This window comes from Zalophus californianus, chromosome 15, assembly GCF_009762305.2.
Source record: "Zalophus californianus isolate mZalCal1 chromosome 15, mZalCal1.pri.v2, whole genome shotgun sequence".
Lineage (NCBI taxonomy): Eukaryota > Metazoa > Chordata > Mammalia > Carnivora > Otariidae > Zalophus > Zalophus californianus.
Window position 1 is genome coordinate 73,316,424 of NC_045609.1, and position 22,982 is coordinate 73,339,405.

Consider the following 22,982-nt stretch of genomic DNA (forward strand, 5'->3'; position numbering starts at 1 on the left):
GCCATCTTAAAAACATATACAAATATCAATATGAAATCATGGTTAGCTTAATATAGATACAAATGATTATATGCATAGAAATATTTATAGATATGTGTTTATGCACAGGTTAGTAAACAGATATATATTTCCTTCTTCTGTAAGCCCAGAAGGCCTAGAAACTATGACAACATAGTATCAACAAGCAAACCTACTGCCTAGGTTTTGGTTTCTAATACCATTCTCTAGTAAAGAGACTACTTGGAGGAAATGGTTGATTCAAGGACTAGGGTAGCAAATTCCCAAACTGATCCTAGAGTATTTTATAGTGCCAGAAAGTAAGGAAGTGTTAAAACAAAAAACAAAACACAATTATGGGAATATTTCAAGAGGACACAAGAACAAAATGAAAGAACTCCCAATGGCTACACCTGGAACAATTTCAGCAACAAAGTAAGGTAATATTGCATCATTCTGCAAAGTATAAAATAGGTATACATGATACAATACTGATATAAATAAATGATTAAATAAATAAATGGACAAATTTCACATGTTTCCAAGTAGTTTATGTAGATAACATGTGCCAAAGAAGATAGCCTATAATTTCCCACCTCTTAAATGTGTATGAGAAGAGCTTCCAAAGAATACAATATGGAAAAGTAGTAAAAAGAGTAATTTTACAGAGGGAAGACAAAACCTTGACAAACATTGTTTCAGCCAGGTCAGCAAGGTTAACATCAACAGAAATAAGTCACACTGATAGTCTATACCTTTGGTATGAAGTGATAAAAATTGCACTTAATCTCTGTGGTCTTCCTTTCAAAACCCCATAACTTCAGCCTAATCATAAGAAAAACACTTTATAAATGCTGCTTGATATGCATTCTACCAAATACCTTATTATTACTCCTCAAAACTGTGAAAATAATATAAAACAAAGAAAGTTTGAGAAATTGTCATAGCCAAGAGGACCTACAGAGACATAATAGCTAAATGTTATTTGGTATCCTGGATGGAATCCTGGAATATAAAAAGGACATCTGAATACATTATGAACTTTGGTTAATAATGATGTATCTGTATTGGTCAGTAGAGTGTAGAATTGTGAAAAAGGGAATTACAGAAACATTTTTCAGTTTTAAAAAGAACATTTTGGGGACTCCTGGGTGGCTCAGTCGGTTAAGCGTCTGCCTTCGGCTTAAGTCATGATCCCAGGGTCCTGGGATTGAGTCCCACATCGGGCTCCCTGCTCGGCGGGAAGCCTGCTTCTCCCTCTGCCTGCCACTCCGCCTGCTTGTGCTTGTTCTCTCTCTCTCTCTCTGACAAATAAATAAAAAAATCTTAAGGAAAAAAAAAGAACATTTTTGTCAGCTAGGTGAGCAATGACCAGAGGTTTCTGAGATGAAGACAGGGAAACCAGTTAAGTTTTTGCATTAAACCAGGAGGAAAGTTAAGCAATTATTTGCTCTAAGAAGAATTAAACCCATTAAATTTTTAAAACAATATTCAAGAATTTATAATCAGAAATTTGTGAAATGTTTATGCAGAATTGGCTGGTATATTCATTCCACATGTTTTTTATCCAGACATAGGTTTTATTCTTTCAAAAATCATTCATTTTCCATTTAGCTCTATATTTTAAAATATTTATTTATCAGGAATGACACATGTTACTACATTATTAAGCATCATGTTAATTATCTATAGGAAGTTCATGCTATCTGAAACAGATTATCATGGTTGATTTTATCCAATAATAACTAACTTAAGCCCCAGTTTGCTTTTATTTATTTAAAAAATTGGATAAGTAAATCCCCAAGATCTTGAATTGCTTGCCTGAAACATTGCTTGTCTTTGACATATCAATAACTGGCTAACTTCCATTATCTAAGTATGCTTTTATGTCATCATTTTGAAAGACTATGATCTAAACAGTGGTTTGAAGAACTTCTCCTTTACTTTCAGTTTGTTAGATGAACTTGATAATTTCAGCACATCCCTTTATATTTTCATTTTGTTTATCTCATATTACATCAGAGTTTATTTATGGCAGGTTGACATTTTGCACAAACACACCAATTTGTCCTTCAAATTAACATTTTTTTCTCTCTTACAAATTCTGACATTTTGTGGTAAATATCAAGCTATTAATCTACTTCCCTATCCCAAAGCGTTTACTGCAGCTTTCTTCATCAAATCATAAACTCAAAATGTTGATCATTTGATTATTAATTATTAACAAACAATATAGAATATCTTAAATTCAGGTTTTAGATTTTAGACATGTTTTCAATATGCATTCGTATGTAAGATCAAATGGTTAAAATATATTATCATCATCACTGTTGCCATGGTTTCAGCTAACTTAATCTTTTAGCATGTCACTTAATTGTTTGAAGACTTTTTAAAAACAGGCAGGAAATTAGGATATTATGAAATTTTACCATTTTACCATAATTGGCCTCTTGATTTTGATTAATTTTCTTTGAATAATTACTGGATAACTTGAATAACATTATTATAGAAAAGGGAATTTCAGTGGTGCATTTATGCTGGCTAAAGTTTAAAACTAACTTTAAATGCACTTTGAGTAAACTTCTCATATTTTTCATGGGAAAGACAACAGAACCAAAATGGAATATATTGATTATCTGTAAAGGGCCATGTTCTAGCAATGACATCAGCCAATAGAAATCTTTCCAATTAGACCATTATGGATTTTAGGGTTAGAAATGTTCTATATCCTCAGGAGATATACTCTCAGGGACACTACAAAATTATGGTGTTGTTATTGTTATTGATTTGACTCACTGTTTTCTACATAAAATTGGCTAAATGATCATTTTTTTAAAGCAGTCTCATTTGTTTTTTCATTGGCTTAAAAAATAATATTTCAGGTAATGCCACCTATTTTAGATGAGAAGATTGCAGCCGATGCAATTTATCTACTGAAAGAAATTTCTAGAAGCCAATAAGGTTAAAAAGTTCATTGTTGAAATTAGGAAGCTGAGGTAAAAATACATATTAATAATCATTTCTGATATCCTGACTTCAAAATATTGTAGCTAAAATTGTAAATGGTAGATCTTACAAAATTTTTCTTTGACTAAAAATAAACAAAAACATTTTTTATACAAGGAACACATTTTCTCTAACTTCTGAACTCCATAATAAATATAAATTTTATAAGGAAAAATAATATATTATGATCTGTAATTAGCAGATAATTATGGTCTATATGATTACTGATTTATGAAAGAAACTCAAATAAATAAAAAATTTAAAAATATTTTTCAGAATAACATCTATACCTCCTTACTCTCATGGCTCTTAAGGATATATAAAGTCCTAAGAATACTCTCATGCTAAATTTTACTATTCACTATATTCATTTATTCAGCAAACTTTTATTAAATGCTTACTATATACCAAATGCTGTTCTAGGTATTGGAACAGTGCTATGAACAAGTTGAACAAGGCTACTGTTCTCATGGAGCTTACATTTTAGTGGACAAAGACATTTGAACTAATGATCAACCAATAAAATAAGGTAGTTTCAGAATGAAGTATAAAAGAAATAGGTTCACATAAGAGTATAGAATAAGGGAGACAGCACCTTACTTTAGAGAGTGTTTTAGAGAAGTGTGTAATTTGAGGTGAGATCTGGATAAGAAGGAGTCAGCCAGCCATGTGAAGACCAATGCTCAACATCACTTAAAATGGTTCTCCCTCTGTGTATTCTTATTTCTTTCCCTGTGAGCTTTCCAGTTTCATTGGTAAGGGCCTGGAGCTGCTGGATTCTATTCTAAATAGAGAAAAACTGAGGACAGCCAGATACATTAACCCTAATGCTATGTTTCATATTTTTCTGCTACCCCTACCTTTCCTCCTGTCTCTTCTCAGCACTTCTGCATACTTTTAGACACCAAGGAGTGATTTCTTGTCTTACATATGTTAATATAGAAAATATAATACTTTTTAAAATTATAGTTGACACAATGTTACCAAAAAATAGGATAATGTGTTTTTCCCCATTAGCAATTACGAAGTTCTAACACACTATATAATTTATTATGACTTTTTGTCTGCCATCACCACCACCATTAGGAATTTTGATGTTACTTTTCCCTAATACATTTAAGAACTTGATACGGTATTCAAAAGGTAGTAGATAAGAAGTGAAATATTTGATGGATGAATAAGTTGGCACTTTATATAAGGGAATTTGCTTGAATTAGTGTCTCCTGGGCCTTGTTTACCAATGATACTGAATTATCCTTGAATCTGCCTTCCATTTCTAGAATCAGTCCAATCTGATTATTAAGCCTGTGGCTGAGAATGAACTGTCTGACATAGTGTTTTCCAGGGCTGTCTCCTGTGGACTTCCAGATGACTCTCCACTCAGATGGATAAACATTTTGAAAGATTTTCACAACACTTTGTAGTGCTGACTTTCCTTTTGAACAGACAAAATGGAATGCTTTTCAACTTGAGGCTCAAGTATCCAGATGATATGCTGAGTACGGAGATTGCTTATGCCAAGTCTGCATTTAATCTTGAGCACACTTATACTAAAGGATAGTTAGTTACTTTAGGGCATTACTTGCCTCTATTTTTAAGGCAGTTTGTATTTCAGATATAGTTTCTGACAGAGACCTCCCCCATCAATTTTTATCCCATCATTATGCTCCTCATTGTGAAAGGTAGTAGAGTATTCTCTGTAACAAAATTTGGTCAAGGTCTGCAAACAGTACTTCAGGTTCAAGCATTACATTGCAACTTAATTTGTAAAGAACTGCAGCTATCATTGTGACAAATTAGAAAATGTGTTAATTTAGAAAGTCTAGGTGTCTCATCACCCCATGGTAGTGGACTCCTAGAGTATCCTCTACATACAAGCTACAGTCAAAATATCATTCATATCTCTAATGAAAACTTTCTTTTTTTTCTTTTATAGTAATAGGTATAGTTAGATAATATTCTTGAAGTTTTAAAATGTTTTAATGCTTTAGTTCATGGTTATAACTTGCAGACCTTTCTTTTAACTACTACTTTATTTATTCAGATATTCTTTGGGAAAAAGTAGAAAATTGTAGATATTTTCATGTGTCAATGTTTTGCTTACTTGTCTCAAAACATGATTTTTGTTCCAAGGTACTTACTTATATGGACCCAGAATGGGCAAGATATGTTTCTAACATACTCTCATGGATAGTCACTTGGGGAGAAAATTCATTTGTATTTTTTCCATTTAAAAATATATTTTTCCTTAAATCTTTTAAGACATTTTCACCTATAACCAATCTCCTACAGCAATTATCTTTCCTCAGTCTCTGTATAAGTGCTTTGTAATTCTTCAAATGCTTAGAAGCTTTTTGGAAATTAATGTCACTATATTTAAGCTATCATGTATATGCCAAAAATTTAACCATCTTCTCACCTGACTATAATTCTTCATTTTATGGAAGAAATACTGATATTTCTTATCTAGAATGTCATTTAAATTCCTTAGTATTATTTCTTCACACTGAGAGCTGGGATTATTGTAAGGCTCATCTCTTTTGTTTTCCTTTACTCATGGATTTTATCTTCCTCTACATTTCGTCCAGTGTCTAAATTTTTTTTTGTCATATACTTTGTATAGTTTTCTAGCTGTTTAAGGGAGGAGATGTCTCTCATCCCTGTCAGTCTATGTGTACTGGAATTGGAAATTCAATTCCATGTTTTTGGATCATTTTTATAAAAGGTTATTAAAGGAAAAAGATTTCAATACCTTAATGGTTTAACTTCAGCTGTCTGGGAAAATTCACTTATGTTGACCATCTCCTCTATACATGATGTAAAAGTATAATAATATTCATTATATTATACTTATTATATGCCAGGTATTATGGCAGGAATTTTTATTAATTCAATTGATCTTTCCTCTAGCATTATGAAGTGTAGGTACTTTTATTATTACTTTTCACATATGGGACAACTGAGACACAGATAAGTTAAATAGTTTTCCCAAATATTTACACCTATTAAATGAAAAGGTGATTTCAAAATCAGAAATTCTCTATTCAGCTACTACATTATTGACTAATTTACTACATAGCACTTCCTGAAGAACTGTGTTACAGTATAATCTCTATGTTAGCAGAAATGTAGAACAACTTTAGCTTATTGGCTAGTTTCATCTCTCAAAATTCATTTCTTATTAACATGAAATTTGAGATGACTTACTTTTTGAGTAGAGTATAACAAAAAAAATTGTATGCATGCATGCAGCTTCTTTCGACAAAAATATATGGAAAAAACAAATCCTCTGTTTAATAGAGTAGAATTTTTTTTTGGCTAACAACCAATTATTAGTTGTATTAATAGAAAATGTGATCATTATTAAATGAAGAAACTCATTTACATGTTTTAGTTAGGCATATTTAATATCATAGGATTGTACATGAAACTTCACATACGTTCTTGAAGTAATTTTGTAATAGTCTTTTAAAACCATTTAATGTAATAGCCTATATAAAAGTCATCATTGTTGGTTGTTGACTTTATTGGGTATTCTAGAGGATGTTTTGATTTCAGCACATATTGTTTATAATATAGTGATCCAAATCTTTTGATGATATAAAAATATTGTATTTACAAATGCCGTGAAACATCACCACAAATATTGGAAAAGAACATATATTAAGTTTCAAACTTTCCTTTATTTTGATTTTTCAGATTGCATTCTCACAACACAATACAATCATGGATCTTGTGCAGTTTTTTGTCACCTTCTTCAGGTAATTTGCTTTTACTGACTTTGAATTTATTAAATCTATATTCTGGTAATGTTCTATCAACCTGTTAGGTAATTTATCAGATCTCTAATCTTAAAATATCAATGGTGTGTCTTGAATAGTTTTATATGCTTAAATATATACCACAGAGCAGAGGAAACATACTTGAAATGTACTTGTCAAGATTATTTTGCCATTGTACTATTTAATTGCTAATGGAGTCAGTGGAAAGAAGATGATAACTTTGTGTTCCTGTTACATGAGTAATTAAGGCCTGCTTTAGTTAATGAAATTAGCAGTATATTCACTATATTGATTAGGTATATCTCCTAGAGTTGAGTCAGTTCAATTATTTGTTAGGAAATTATCACATTTAGCACAATGTACTAAAAATCTGTAGGGAATGTATTTATTGTCCTCAGTGAGCTTCTAATCTGGAAATACTAAATATGACTTTGAATAGAACATCATTCCCTAGAACATTAGTTATCTGAGGTATTAACAGTAAGTTAATAAAAAAGTTTCCATAATTAAACAACTTAGGAAAATAGGGCTCTTTTAGTTTGCTTATAACTGATTATTACTTCTACTACTGATGTTACGGGAAGGTTTTTTTTTTTTTCCCTTAGAGTTTTAAAGTGCTAATTTGTGATTTATCTTTCTAAAAGAGAGGGTAGAGTTTGTAACATTTCTCAAAACATGAAAACTCTTTTCAGGGAACATCTATTATTATTTCCATGGGATGTAAATAAAGAAACACTGGATTGAGAGAAGAAGTGAGTCAGTGATAGGATATCTGCGTTATGGCACTTAGATCATCTGGGTAGGAAGGGATGTTATTTTTGTTAATACGATTATTGTATGTACAGGTTGTCCTGGTCCACTGGGTGCCTTCATGCAAATTAGACAAATGTGTGTCCTCCTTTTGGCAGCTATAGCCCCATATCATGGCACACAGCTTTACAGTATGAATTTTGACCTCCACTCACCAAGTTGGCTGAGTTACTTTATACTAAGTGAAGAAACCTGCATAGCCCAGTCCTTGACATAGATGATATGCCAAGCACTTTCTTAAATGCCAGAGTAACCATTATTGGTTATCTTATCCAGACACCCATACAATACTTGAATTCCTATTACCTTCCCCACAGGGGTCAGCAGACATTTTCTGTAAAGGGCCATATAGGAAATATTTCAGGATTTGTGGGCTATACCGTCTCTGTTGCATGGACACAAACCAGCTGCCATAGCGCTAGAGCAGAAAGAGCCAATAAGGAAACAAATGGGAGTGGCTCTGTTCCAATAAACCTTTATTACAAAAACAGCTGGTGGGCTGAGTCCTGCCTGTGGACATAATTTGCCCAACCCCTCATCTAGCTTATGCCCGAATGCCTTTAATTATGAAATCGCGCCATCTCCTGAGATAGCATTTTCTATCTTCAGATAACTAATTGTTCTTTGTAATTGAGATGAAATCTGTCTCTGCATAACACCACGTCTCATTCATCCATATGGTCCAACACAGAGCAAGTCTCATCTCTCATCTCTATTTATAGCCCTTCAGTTTTCTAAACTCTTTTTTCCAATTTGCATATTCCCTGTCTTTTTATCCTCTTCTGTTGTTGAAACCTTTGTCATGTTGGTCACTTTGCTCTGAAAACAGTCATGTTTGTCTATGTCCCTTTAAAAGTTGTGATTTCCAGAATTTAATGTACAAACACGTTTATCACTAACATGTGTGCATACTTTAAATTTGTTTCTTAAAAATGAAATGAGGAAACATCTTGAATATATTTAATGTTTTATGACTTTGTATTTCTGAGTATAAAGAGATTTTAGGGTTACTTATTAGGTTCCAGTATGTTTTTGGAATGTATTAGAAGTTACAATTGAACAAGCATTATTAAAGCATCAAAATAAAACTGTTTTTCTTGATGCAGAAGGTGTGGATGGAAATATGCTGAAAAGTTCAACTCTGTATAAAAATTCACAAAGTTGAATATATATGTAAATTATTAAATGTTTAGGGTTTTATTTTAAGCTTTTGAATTTGTATGCGTATTAAAGTTCAATAGCTTTTTTTATTAAGTAAAAGAAAGCTAGTGTTAATGTGTACCATGTCTTAGAGATGATCCTATTTATTATGTTGTCATCATGGACAAAGTGAAATAAAATATTCTACCTGTTGTGTGAGATAAAATATATTTGATGTGTTTTTTTGTCATTTAAATTTCTTTCAGTAGTGAAATGTAAATTAGTTTAAAAATTATCTCATTGTTAGAAAAAAACATGGATAGAATATTTTAAAAGTTTTTTGTTTTTTTTAACAAAGCCACTGCTAAATTTTAAAAGAGAGTTTTAGACAGGTCAGCATTTATGGACATCCTTCAATCAAGCCACTATTACTGCTATTGCTGTTTCTAACTGAGACACTGATGTAGCAGAGGTGAATGTGTCAGCTTTTCAGGTTAGCCATGATTCGATGGAGGCCGATTCACAAACTCTGAAAGTTTTTACCTCTATATTGGGCATAGTTCTGGGGTAAACATGATTGGGCAAGTATAACGGAGATCATTTATAGGCATAGCCTGGCTCTGATCTTAGCTTTCTATACTATCATTAAGTAGCTCATAGTTAGTAGGTGAAAATCTCAGTCCTTTCATATATAGAATTAAAGGATTTTGTTGTTGTGAGAGTCTGTAGTATAACATAGTAAATGATTAGAAAATTGGAAGGGAATTATTTTAAAAATAAATGTTTTTGTCTGGTATGTAAAACGGAAAAGTAAGTCTGTGTGAATCTTAAAAGTTAAGCCTGGTAAATTAAATGGAGATATAGTAGGGACCACTGCCGTTGCACCTTACAGAATTTAAATGGTGGTACGTATTTTCACTATCCCACTGGGATGACAGTGCTTTTAATTTACCATCTTAACCCGACGGAGGGTAGTTTTAGAGGTTGTCACTTGGTCTTTCCCACTGTGAAAAATCTTACCCCACAGGCCAGGGACACAATGTAGAGGTTACTCTAACCACTTGTACATAAATTCTAATTATATACTTAAGAACTGGGGAAATTATCACTGCTTGGATCTATAGAAACAGTTGGTCCACAGTGAGCCAGAATTTAGCAAAAATTTGTTATATGACTCCTAAAGACACCCCAAATCTAACAAGGGGCCATTATGACATTTTAGTCCTTGAGTATCTGTATCATCTCTCATCCAGTGTCTAATATTAATTGAAATATCTACTTATTCCTCTTGTACTGTATATATAACCATGTATATGCCTGTGTGTGTGTGTGTGTGTGTGTGTGTGTGTATATATATATATATATATATATACCCAAATATACACAAATATGGACAGGGATCATACAAAGGTCCCCTTGAAGATCATTTTACATACTTTTCAAGATGTTTCAAGGGTCCTTTCTTCTGTGGATCCAGCCACCTGTTCAGTCAGTGGGGTTCTGGATCTGTAAATTAGCTCATCTGGGAACTGGACAGAGGGTCATGATTTTTCTATTGGGACAAAAATTCTCAGTGTGTTGTTTCCATATTCTTACTTAAAATAAAACTAAATGTTAAATAGCACCATTGTTGGCTGTCCACCTATTTGACGCCTGAGGATGCTGTGCATTATTAATCATCTCCACAGCTCTTTGTGGGCAAATACCCTTGTCAGTTCCAACAATCTTATTGATCATTATGGTAATTGTGGGCCCTGCATTTTGTCAGTTAAGCCCTTACACCTGGCATCTTTTACTTAGGGGTCTCTTACTTAATGTCTTCCCCTATAACTGCCTCTCCTCTTGTCAGCTCTGGTCTGCAGAAGAATGCCACCACTGAACCTTTTAGTGAAGCTGATGCCCCTCTCATCAGCATACTCCTTCTCTAGTGGCCTTGGTGAATGATGTGTCCCATGGGACATAATCTACTGGTAGTTCTTTTGGCCTTACAAAGTATATCCATTCTAGCACATTCCCTCTGTTGGCTTCTTTATTCCTTTTCCTTCCATCTGCTTGGGCAACTCAGGCATTTCCGTTACATTTTCAATTGGCCGTTGCTTTTTCCAGGCTTTTATAAATCACTTCAGCAGCAAGTTTTCCCCATCCCATCCTCAGGAGTCCTCAGTAGGGTATTATCTCTCCTGTGGTCCTGGGAATATGCACCAAAATTCATGAATTCTTGCTTATTCATTCTTACCTGCCATCCTTTTTGATCAAACACCACCAAAATCCAATTCCTGTCATACTCCCCTGGTTCCTGCCAGTACATTCTAGCTTATTCTTACAGCTCTTTCAAGTATATAATATCTTCCCTTTCTTATTAGGCCAAGATTGTGCTGTCATTAAACCCTAGTTATGGGGTGGCTGGGTGGCTCAGTTGGTTAAGCATCCAACTTGATTTCCGCTCAGCTCATGATCTTCGGGCTGTGAGATCGGGCCCCACTTGGCTCGCTGTGCTCAGCATGGAGTCTGCTTGTCCCTCTCCCTCCACTCCTCCCCCTACTCATGCACGTTCTCTGTCTCTCTCTGTCAAATAAATAAATACATAAAATATTAAAAAAGATTCAGGCTCTTTCACTGAACCTGAGATTTCAGTGCACTCCTCAAGCCAAATCACTCATCAGAGGAGTTCTGCATCTCCCCAGATCAGGCCTACTTTGCCATCCCTGCCATGCTCAGCCGTTGACTAGAAACAACCCTTGGGAAGTGTGGCATTCACATGAACACAGCGATGGATTTCAGAGTGCAGTAGTCGGTGCCCTTGATTAATTGTGCTCTCTATAGTCAGTGATCAGTGAGGCAAATTTTAATGGTTGGCATAATAGATTTGTCTCTTGCTTGAAGTTTTGGTAGAACTGCCCTGTAAAACCACATGAGGGCAACACTCTCAGGTTCCCTTCCTCCTTGGGAGCTTTGTACTACCACTTAGCTATCCCTCAATAAACCTTGCTCTGCTGTGCATCAAAAATAAATAAATAAATAAATAAATAAATAAATAAATAAATAAATAAAACCATATGAATTTGGTAAGGCTTTTAAATTTGTTTTTGCATGATTTGATTTTTTTGTGGGTAGATTTTCCAGTTTTTCATGAAATTTCATTAATATTTACATCTCAGATTTTCTATTTTTTTCTTGACATAGGTGACAGTTTTCTTTAGGAAATTGTCCATCTTATTTTTAAAATTTATTGCCATATATTTTCCAATATTAATATTCTAGAATTTTCTCTTATATTAAAATTATGTCTCCTTTTTCATCATGAATTTTGCCTCTTTTCCTATTTCATTTTTTTTCTTGATAAGCTACGTAAGAGCTTTGACAGTATTGGGAGTCCTTTTAAAAACCAGGTTTCATTGTTTTATTGTTTTCTAATTCATTATTTGCGGCTTTTACTTTACTTTTTTGATTTGTTCTATTTTCCAAATTTTTGATTTAAAAATGTAATCAGGCTTATTAATTTCTAGTTATATGGCTCTAATATATGCATTTAGGGCTACCATTTTTTAAAAAAATTCTTCTTCAGCTGAATTCCATAGAGTTTAATATATGGCACTTTATCATCCTGGAAGTCAAAATATTTTCTATTCCTTTTATGATTTCCACATGAATTATTTAGGAGTCTATTTTTGAATTTCTAAATGTGTAGGATTTCTTCAATGTGTCTTTTTTATTGGCTTTTTTAGTCAGTAAAAGATCTTTATGATACTTTGGTATTGAATTTTTTTCTGTTGTCAAATATATGATCAACATTTATAAATGTTCCACCTACTTGATAAGAATAGAGTTTCTTAGATCATTGGATTCAGGATTTTATAGATGGCCCGTTAGATAAAACCTGTTAGTTTTTTTTGTATGTTCTTCTTCAGTGTTCATATTCCATCTACATATTATTGAGTGAGACTTATTACCATGTCACTCTGTTATTTATGCATTTGTCAACTTTGTCTTTATATTTTTTCATTTAATATTATATGGCTTTAGGTGCAAATAAGTTAGAATTATTAAATTTTTCTTATGAATTACTGTTTTTCCTTCAACTTTTTTATTATGATAAAATACATAAAACTTGCCATCTTAACCATTTTTAAGTGAACAGTTCAGTGATATTAAGTACATTTGTATTATTATATAACCATCACCACTATCCATCTCCAGAACTTTTTATCTTGCAAAACTGAAACTCTGTGCCATTAAATAATAATATCCCATCTCCTTTCCCTCAACCCTTGACAATTACCATTTAGCCTTCTGTCTCTGTAATTTTGAGTACTCTAGTATGTTATATAAATGGTGTCATATAGTATTTTTCCTTTTGTGACTGGCTTATTTCTCTTAGCATAATGTTCTCAAGATTGTAACATATATTGTAACATATATCAGAATTTCCCTCCTTTCCAAAGCTGAATAATATTCCATTGTATGTAAATACCACATTTTCTTTATCCATTTATCTGTTGATGGACACTTGAATTATTTCTATTTATTTATTTATTTATTTATTTTGATGTAGTGTTCCATTATTCATTGTTTGCGTATAACACCCAGTGCTCCATGCAGAACATGCCCTCTTTAATACCCATCACCAGGCTAACCCATCCCCCCACCCCCTCCGAACCCTCAGTTTGTTTCTCAGAGTCCATAGTCTCTCATGGTTCATCTCCTCCTCCAAATGCCCCCCCTTCATTTTTCCCTTCCAACTACCTTCTTCTTTTTTTTTTTAACATATAATGTATTATTTGTTTCAGAGGTATAGGTCTGTGATTCAACAGTCTTGCACAATTCACAGCGCTCACCATAGCACATACCTCCCCAATGTCTATCACCCAGCCACCCCATCGCTCCCATCCCCCACCACTCCAGCAGCCCTCAGTTTGTTTCCTGAGATTAAGAATTCCTCATCTTTTAGCTGTTGTGAATGATGCTGCTATGAACATGAATGTACAAATATGTATTCAAGACTTCACTTTCTTTTCCTTTCTGTGTATACCCAGAAGTGGAATTGCTGGGTATATGGCAATCCTGTTTTTAATTTTTTGAGGAACCTTCATAATATTTTCCACAGCAGTTGTACCATTTTACATTCTTACCAACAGTGCACAGAGGTTCCAGTTTTTCCATATTCTCACCTACACTTTTAATTTTTTTGTTTTTGATACTAGCCATCCTAATGAGTATGAGGTCGTATCTTATGAGTAGGAGGTAGTATCTTATTGTGGTTTTGATTTATTTTTCCCTAATGATTAGTGATGTTTAGCATCTTTTCATGTGCTTATTTGCCAATTGCATATCTTCTTTGTAGACATGTCTATTCAAATCTTTTGCCCAGTTTTGAATCAGGTTCTTTGTTTTTTGTTGTTGAGTGGTAAGAGCTCTTTATATATCCTAGATATTAATCCCTGATAATTAGTCAGATACATGATTTTCAATTATTTTCTCCCACTAAGTATCTTGCTTTCACTCTAATTAATGACAGTATCCTTTGATGAATAGAAGTTTTTAATTTTTATGAAGTCCATTTTGTCTATTTTTTCTGTTGTTGCCTGTGCCTTTGGTGTCATATCCAAGAAATCATTGCCAAACCAATGTCTTAAAGCTTTTGGCCTATATTTTCTTCTAAGAGTTTTATCATTTTAGCTATTGCGTTTAGGTTGTTGATCCATTTTGAGTTAATTCTAACTTTATTCTTTTGCATTTGGATATCCAGTTTTCCCAGCACCATTTGTTGAAAAGACTGTCCCGTCTTTATTGAATGGTCTTGGCACCCTTGTCACAAGTCATTTGACTTAATATGTGAAGGTTTATTTCTGGGCCTTTTATTCTATTCCATTGGTTCTATATGTCTATCTTTATGCCAGTACCACACTGTTTTAACTATTATAGCTTTATAGTAAGTTTTGAAATCAGGAAGTATGAGTCCTCCAACTTTGTCCTTTTTCAAGATTTTATTTTATTTTATTTTATTATTTTATTTTATTTTATTTTATTTTATTTATTTGCTATTTAGGGTCCTTGAGATTCCATATGAATTTTAGGATGATTTTTCTATTTCTTAAAAAAAACCCAAAAACCAAAAAAATATTGTTGGGATTTCAATAGGGTTTGTATTGTATGTGTAGATTGCTTTGGATAATGTCAACATTATAATGGTATTAAGTCTTCAAGTCCATGAACATGAGATGTCTTTCTATTATTTGTCTTTAATTTATTTTCAGCAATATTTTGTACTTTCTATTGTACAGGTCTTTCAGCTCCTTGGTTAAGTGAATTCCCAAGTATTTTATCCTTTTTGATGCTATTGTTAATGGAGGTATTTAGTTAATTTCTTTTTAGATTGTTTATTGTTAGTATATAGAAATGCAGCTGGTTTTTGTGTTAACTTTGTGTCTTGCTACTTTGCTGAATTCGTTTATTAATTCTAAGTTTTTGTGTGTGTGGAATTTTTAGAGTTTTCTATATATATGTGCATTTCATTTGCAAATGGATATAACTTTACTTCTTTTCCAGTTTGGATGACTTTTATTTCTTTTTCTTGTCAATTGTTCTATCTAGGACTTCTACTACCATGTTGAATAGAAGTGGCAAAAGCAGGCATTTTGTTTCTGATTTTATTTTATTCTTTTAAAGATTTTTTTATTTATTTGAGAGAGAGAGAGAGAGAGCGAGAGAGCATGTGTGCGTGCATGCCTGCATGAGTGTGGGGAGGGGCAGAGGGAGAGAATCTCAAGTGGACTCCCCGCTGAGTGGATAGTCTGATGTGTGGCTTGATCTCATTACCCTGAGATCATGACCTGAGCTGAAATCAAGAGTTGGATACTTAACCAACTGAGCCACCCAAAGGCACCCCTCTTGTTTCTGATTTTATTTTATTTATTTATTTTTAAATTTTTATTTATTTTTGAGAAAGAGAGAGTGCATAAGTGGAGGGAGGGGCAGAGGAAGAAGCAGACTCCCCACTGAGCAGGAAGCCCAGTGCATGACTCAATCCTAGGACCGTGGGATCATGACCTGAGCCAAAGGCAGATGCTTAACCAGCTGAGCCACCCAGGCTCCCCTGTTTCTGATTCTAGATGAAAAGCTTTTAGTCTTTCACCATTGAGTATGATGTAGAAGCTGCAGCAAATTATCCAGAAGATCTAGCTAAGATAATTTAACAAAGATGGCTACACTAAACAACAGATTTTCAGTGTAGGTGAAACAACCTTATTTGGATGAAGATGCACTCTAGGACCTCCATAACTGGAAAGGAGAAGTCAATCAGTGCCTGGCTTCAAAGATTAAAAAGAAAGGCTGACTCTCTTGTTAAGGCTAATGCAGCCAGTGACTAAGTTGAAGCCAATGCTTATTTACCATAGGGCTTCCAGTTCTAGGCAACACTGAGAAAACATACATCTCTTTTAATCTCCCACTGATTTCAACTATGAAACTTGGATAAAATGCGTGGGTAGCTATCTGATAATTCTGAAAAGTAAGTATCAGCAGGGAAATCAGGGAAAATCAAAACTCAAAGTGCCACATAACCTTTTGGGAATTTACCATTATTTTCCTCTGGTATCCCCTGATTTGAAACTTAATGCAGGCTGTAACCTGAGAGTGACTATTGAGGTCTAGACAAGAAACATGGAAATATCCCCTAGTTCTGAGTTAAAGCGAGGAAAAGGACAAAAAAAAAAAAAAAAAAAAAAAAAAACGAGGAAAAGGAAACTTTTTTTTTAAATTTAATTTAATTAATTGTATTATGTTATGTTAGTCTCCATACATTACATCATTAGTTTTTGATGTAGTGTTCCATGATTCATTGTTTGCATATAACAACCCAGTGCTCCATGCAATACATACCCTCCTTAATACCCATCATCAGGCTAACCCATCTCCTCACACCCCTCCCCTCTAAAACCCTCAGTTTGTTTCTGTGAGTCCATAGTCTCTCACGGTTCATCTCCCCCTCCAATTTCCCCCCCTTCATTTTTCCCTTTCTTCTCCTAATGTCCCCCATGCTATTCCTTATGTACCACAAATAAGTGAAACTATATGATAATTGACTTTCTTTGCTTGACTTATTTCACTTAGCATAATCTCCTCTAGTCCCACCCATGTTGATGTAAAAGTTGGGTATTCATCCTTTCTGATGGCTAATATTTCGTTGTATATATGGACCACATCTTCTTTATCCATTCATCTGTTGAAGGGCATCTCGGCTCTTTCCACAGTTTGGCTGTTGTAGACAATGCTGCTATGAACATTGGGGTGTATATGGCCCTTTGGGAAAGGAAACTCTTAAAGCTGAGAGCAAGCAGTAGAGAGCCTCCCCATTTTTTCTCTCTTTCCCTAATTCACTCAGCGCCCAATCCTCAAGCAGTCCTGCAGTGGTAACATGGCTGGAATGAGAAGTTGCAAGAGCCAAATCTCCAAGGGAGGAGAATCTTCCTTTACATACAGTGGAGCAGTGGTTACAAGAGGGCCAAGACAAACACCATTGCTTTTTCCTTTTCTCTGTCCTCCCAGCACAGAGCATGGCACAATCATGGAAGTGGGCAGTTTCTGGGCAGAGGTTGAAAAGTGGAGCCCAGGGAACCAGAAAGGATCTGGGAAATAACAGAGAGAAAAAGTCATCCCATAAAGTTGTCTGTGAACTTCTGGGATCACTCTTGAGCTGCACAAGTGGGGATCTGATCCTAATTAGCATATCAAAGAATCTGAGCCGTGAGCTAATGATTAGAACTCTGCCCAGACCCCAGCCTGAACCTGAAGGTCAACACTCAAATAGTACTGAAAAAGTTTTGGGTGAATTGTAACCACAGCCTACAGACAGCTAAAACAAAATTTTGGTATAGGGAGGATCAGCATTCTCTATAGAATATAAACAAGACCATGGTCCCTCAGGAGATTTGATGTAGCAGGAGAGAATTCTGGAGTAAAGGGAGCAGTAGAGAGGGCTGGGATGGAAGTGGGCCATTCTTAAGTTTTGTTGGCAAAGTCCACGACTGTCAATGTTTATCGCTTTATGAAAAAAACTTCATAAAGTTTTGGTGCTGTATCTCTTGACCATGCACATGGGAGAAAAATAACATTTGACTCCTAACTCATGCTGAACATAAAAATAAATTCCAGGAGGAAAGGAAAGACAAGGAAATATCTAGAAGATGATATAGGAATTCTTCTTCATAGCTTTAGAATAGGGAAAATTATACACAAAGTACTACAATAAAATTAAACTACAGTAAACTAAAAATTTTTGTCAGAAGATATTCTTAGTATTATAAAAAGTCAGGGTACACAGTGGTATAAAATATTTATAACCTGCATAAAGGACAAAGATCTTACATTCACAATTCATATAAATCAGTGAAAACGTCTGAAACTGTAACCCTTCCCTGCAAAAATAGCGAGAGACTTGGAAAGGCACATCACAAAAAAGGAGATCTAAGTGACTAACAAAACATAAAAATGTGCTCAATTTAATTTTTATCAGGGAATGCAAATTAAAACCCACAATATAATACAACTTACCATATATCCATCATAGTGGCTAAAAATTAAAAAAAACAACAAATGTTGGAGAGGATGTGGATCTCTCAAAACTTTTGATAGTCTAGAAACTGGAGCAACAAGTTTGAAAACACTTTGACATTATATTCTAAAGTTGAATTGACACATATTCTGTGATCCAACAATTCCATTCCACCAAAAGCCATGTAAAAATAGAGCAGCATGTTTTATGTAGCGAAAGCCTTAGAATATCCCAAATACTCAAAAATAATGGAATAGAGAATATAGCCATATAATGGAATAATATGGGGTAATGAAAAAGAACAAATGAATCCTACAAGAACAATATAGAAGTCACTCACAAACATAGTGTTGGCCAAAAGAAGCCAGAAACAAAAGACTAAATACTGTAGGGTTTCATTTGTATGAAGTTCAGAAATATGCAGAACCAAACTATGGTGTTAAAAATCAACATGATAGCTACACTTATGGGGAGGAAGGAATGAGTAAATTGCTTTTTCCTTTATTGGGGTGTTAGTTACATGGATATATTATCTTTGTGATAATTCATTGAGCTGTATGCTTGTGATTTCTCTGTGTTATGTATTGATGTTCTGGGAAAGGTTTTTAAAAAGAGCATTTCCTACTTTTAAAATATTAAGAAAATTTTATAATTAAAACATTTATTCTAACTACATTTCAAAGAGGTATGCCTTAAATAAAAATTGAGTGTAGAAAGGAGCATCGTATACATTGATCTTTATCATTATTGTTGCAAATTTTGAAGACTAAGGTATTATCTAGGAGGTTATTTATAACAGGAGGAGTTAACCAGGAAGATCTTCCATACTAGATGTTGTTTGTCCTGTTAATATCTTGCCAGGGAGGCTTGAGAGCACTCTACTTTCTGTAAAATATTTCAAGGAAGGATTGAAGAGTTATCAAAGATACTTTGTAGATTTTTAAATGTGTTAGCAGTTTGGGGGAGGTTTATTTGGGGTTTTTCCTATGAATTTTACATAAATGATATCTGAAATTGATTTTATGGATTATTTCTCAGCCTTCATTTAACTCCTTACATATGGCTATACAGTGATTTTATTTGGGTAGAATTGATCCCTCACTAGCTTTAGGAGTGGGTTAAAGCCAGTTAGTGCGTAACCTTCAGTAGCCAAGCGCTAGGTGAAGAGTAGGCATGTGTGATGGTATGTAATGTGAGTCCTGGAGTTCCTGCATCCATTTTTGTCCCTAAGAGGGAAACAAGCCTGAGGCTAGAGTTGATGCACAGCGGAGTATATAGTTCAGAGAATCAGAGAACAATGTAGCTAGGGCTCTGATCAGTTGAAACCTGGGAGTTATTCTTCCTTTTGGCTTTGGGGGGAGTGTCTTAGTCTGCTTGGGCTGTCATTCCACAGACTGAATGGCTTTAACAGCAGAAATTTTTAAATCTTACAGTCCTTCAGGCTGAGGAATCCAAGGTTTGAGTGCTAGCATTGTTGGTTTCTGATGTGAGAATTCTTGATTTGCAGATGGCTGCCTTTTTGCTGTGTGCTCACATCATCTTTCCTCAGTGCATGTACATGGAGAGAGAGTACAAGCTCTCTGAAGTCTCTTTTTATAAGGACACTAATTCTGTTGGCTCAGGGTTCCACCCTTATGACCTCATTTAACCTTAATTACAACCCCAAGTCCCAATTTTCGAATATAATCGCATTTGGGCTTAAGGTTTCAACATACAAATTTTGAGGAACATAATTCATCCGTTGCATTCTGCCTTTGGCCTCCCATAATCATGTCCTTTTTTGCATGCAATATGCATTCATTCTATCTCAACAATCTCAAAAGCCTTAACTAATTCCAACATCAACTGTAAAGTTTCGAGTCTCATCTAAACACCATCTGGATCAGATATGGGTGAGATTTAGGATACAATTCATCCTGAGGCAACATTTTTCTCTACCTGTGAACTGTGAAACCAGAGAACTTATATAATTCCAAAATACCATGGGTGCAGGCATAGGATAGATATTTTCAATTCATAAGCGGGTATCTGAAGAAGAAAGGGGTAACTGGTCCCAAGCAAGTCTAAAACCTAGCAAGCAAATTCCATCATATCTTAAAGATTTGAAAATAATCCTCTTTGGTTCAGTGCCCTACCTCCAGGTCCACTGAGGTGGCAGCATCACCACACAGCTCTACAGAGTGACCCTGCCCTTTTAGCATGGCGAGGTGGCCCTGACCTTGCAGCACTGTGCTGCAGCTTTGTCCCCAAAACACTGGGTGGTGGCATCTTAGTCCCCCCAAACCATAGGTAGAACCAGTCTTGCCCTGATGATCTCTGACTTAACTTCAGGGTCACTCCCTTTTCTTAAGGGATAAAGCATGTTCCTAACTGAATAGTTCTATGATCCCATCCCGTAGAATCCAAGAAGCCTGATAGCTTTTTTTTCAATTTGTCTTGCTTTCTTTGTGCCCTTTAGTTTAAACACACAGTGTCTCTGCTGGTATAATCCCATCTCTATTCCTGGTTCTGTGGAGATGGCTGATTAAGTCCCTGCATCATACCCATGATCTCCTCCTTTTAAATCATTGTTCAGCCACACCCTTTGTGTTATCTTCAGAACATGATTTCTCAGCTTTTGTGATTTCTCAGCTTTTGCGATATGATTTGGCTGAGAATTTTCCAAACCTCCAGGTTCTGTTTCCTTTTTTCTAAACAATTCCTTCTTCAACTCATCTCTCCTCTTGCATTTAGCTATAAGCAGGAATGAGGTCCAAAGCTACATCTTCAATACTTTGCTTAGAAATATTCTCGGCTAAATTTACAGTTTTATAGCTTGCAAGTTCTACCTTCCACAAAACACTAGAACACAATTCAGCCAAGTTCTTTGCCATTTTATAACAGGGAAGCCACAGGGCACCCAGGTGGCTCAGTTGGTTGAGTGTCTGACTCTTGATTTCAGCTCAGGTCATGTTCTCAAGGTCCTGGGATTCAGCCCCACTCGGGACTGTGCTCAGTGGGGAGTCTGCTGGAGATTCTCTCTCTTCCCCTCTCTTCTCTCTCCCTCTACCCCCCCACCCTGCTCATATGCATTCTCTTGCACTTTCTCTTTCTCTTAAACAAATAAATCTTTTAAAAAAAACAAAAACAAAAACAGGGATGGCCTTTCTTCCAGTTTCCATTAACCTGTTTCTCATTTCCATCTGAGACTTCACCAGAATGGGTTTTAACAACTGTATGTATATCAACATTCTGTTTGTGATTATTTATGCATTATCTAAAAAGATACTTTCTCTCTAGCTATTCTTGATTTTTTCTGAGCTCTCACCAGAATTGCCTTTAATATCCCTGTTTCTTCAGTCTCTTCACAGCAATCTAGGCTTTCTTTAGCCCTCCAAAATTCCCCCAGGCTCTACCCATTACTCAGTTCCAAAGCTGTTTCCACATTTATAGGTTTTTGTTACAGCAGCACCTACTTCATGGTACTGAAATCTGCCTCTATTCATGCTGCCATAACAAAATGCAATAGACTAGCAGCAGCTTAAACAACAAATTCATTATCTCACCATTCTGGAGGCTGGAAAATCCAAGATCAGGGGGCTGGCATGGTTGGCTTCTGGTGTAGGCTTCTGCTTTAGCTTGCAGATGGCTGCTTTCTTGCTGTGTGCTCACATGGCTTTTCCTCAGTTTGTGCTCACTGGAAGAAGAGAGAGAGGGAGGGAGGGGTGGGAAGAGAGAAAGAAAAGGAAGGAAGGAAGGAAGGAAGGAAGGAAAAGAAAGGAAGGAAGGAAGAAGGGAGAAAGAAAGAGAGAAAAAGAAAGGAAGGAAGAAAAATAGCTAGAGAGCCCTCTAGGATCTCTTCTTATAGAACACTAATCCTGTAGGATCAGGGTCCCACCCTTATGACCTCATTTAACCTGATTACCTCCTAAATTACCTATCTCTAAATATAGTCACATTGGATATTGGGCTTCTGCATAGGAATTTTGGGGGAATACAATTTATTTCATAGCAGGGAGTATGAAATCCATTTAGCCCCAATATTTTTTATACCATTTTGTGATAGATTTCTCTTTTGCCTTTGAAATCATTTTATTTTATTTTGTTTTATTTTATTTTATTTATTTTATTTTTTTTGAAATCATTTTAATTGACAGTGCATCCTAAGGTATAGTTAATTCTTGATTTAACAATCCTCAAAAAAAGTGTGCCAATTTATGGCAATGAACATACTGCTTTTCCACCTTCACCCACTAGGCTTTGTTGATTTTTCATCATTGCCAACCTAATAACTGAAACAAATAAACTTTTTTTAAATATGCAGTTTTTATTGCATTCTAAGTTGGCAATTTATTTTGTTAATATTTAGTTGGTAAGAAAGACATCCCTAAGTGTTGGGAAGGTATTTTTTAAAACCCTTGAAAGATAGGAAAACAATGGATCGTGGATCACCACATCAAAAACTAATGATGTATTGTATGGTGACTAACATAACATAATAAAATTTAAGAGTTCAAAAAAAAAAAGATATTTTCTTGGATAGCAATTATTAGGAGGTAAATTACTTTTTAAAATAATATGTTTCTATATTTCAATATAATTCCCGAGTTTGTAACATTCTTTAGTGAAATAAGATATTAATATGCCCAAACCATCTTCTAAAATATGTATTTAAGACTTGAATTTTATGATCAATTAACCTCAAATTGCTATAAAAT

At 34.7% G+C, this 22,982-nt stretch overlaps 1 protein-coding gene across 1 annotated transcript in view; it reads left to right on the forward strand.

Moving 5' to 3' along the window:
* ATRNL1 (attractin like 1) overlaps positions 1-22,982 on the forward strand; it is an 891,320-nt gene that overhangs the window by 401,690 nt on the left and 466,648 nt on the right. Inside the window, 1 exon segment of the mRNA XM_027596871.2 lies at positions 6,703-6,764. Coding sequence (XP_027452672.2) covers positions 6,703-6,764 — 62 coding nt within the window.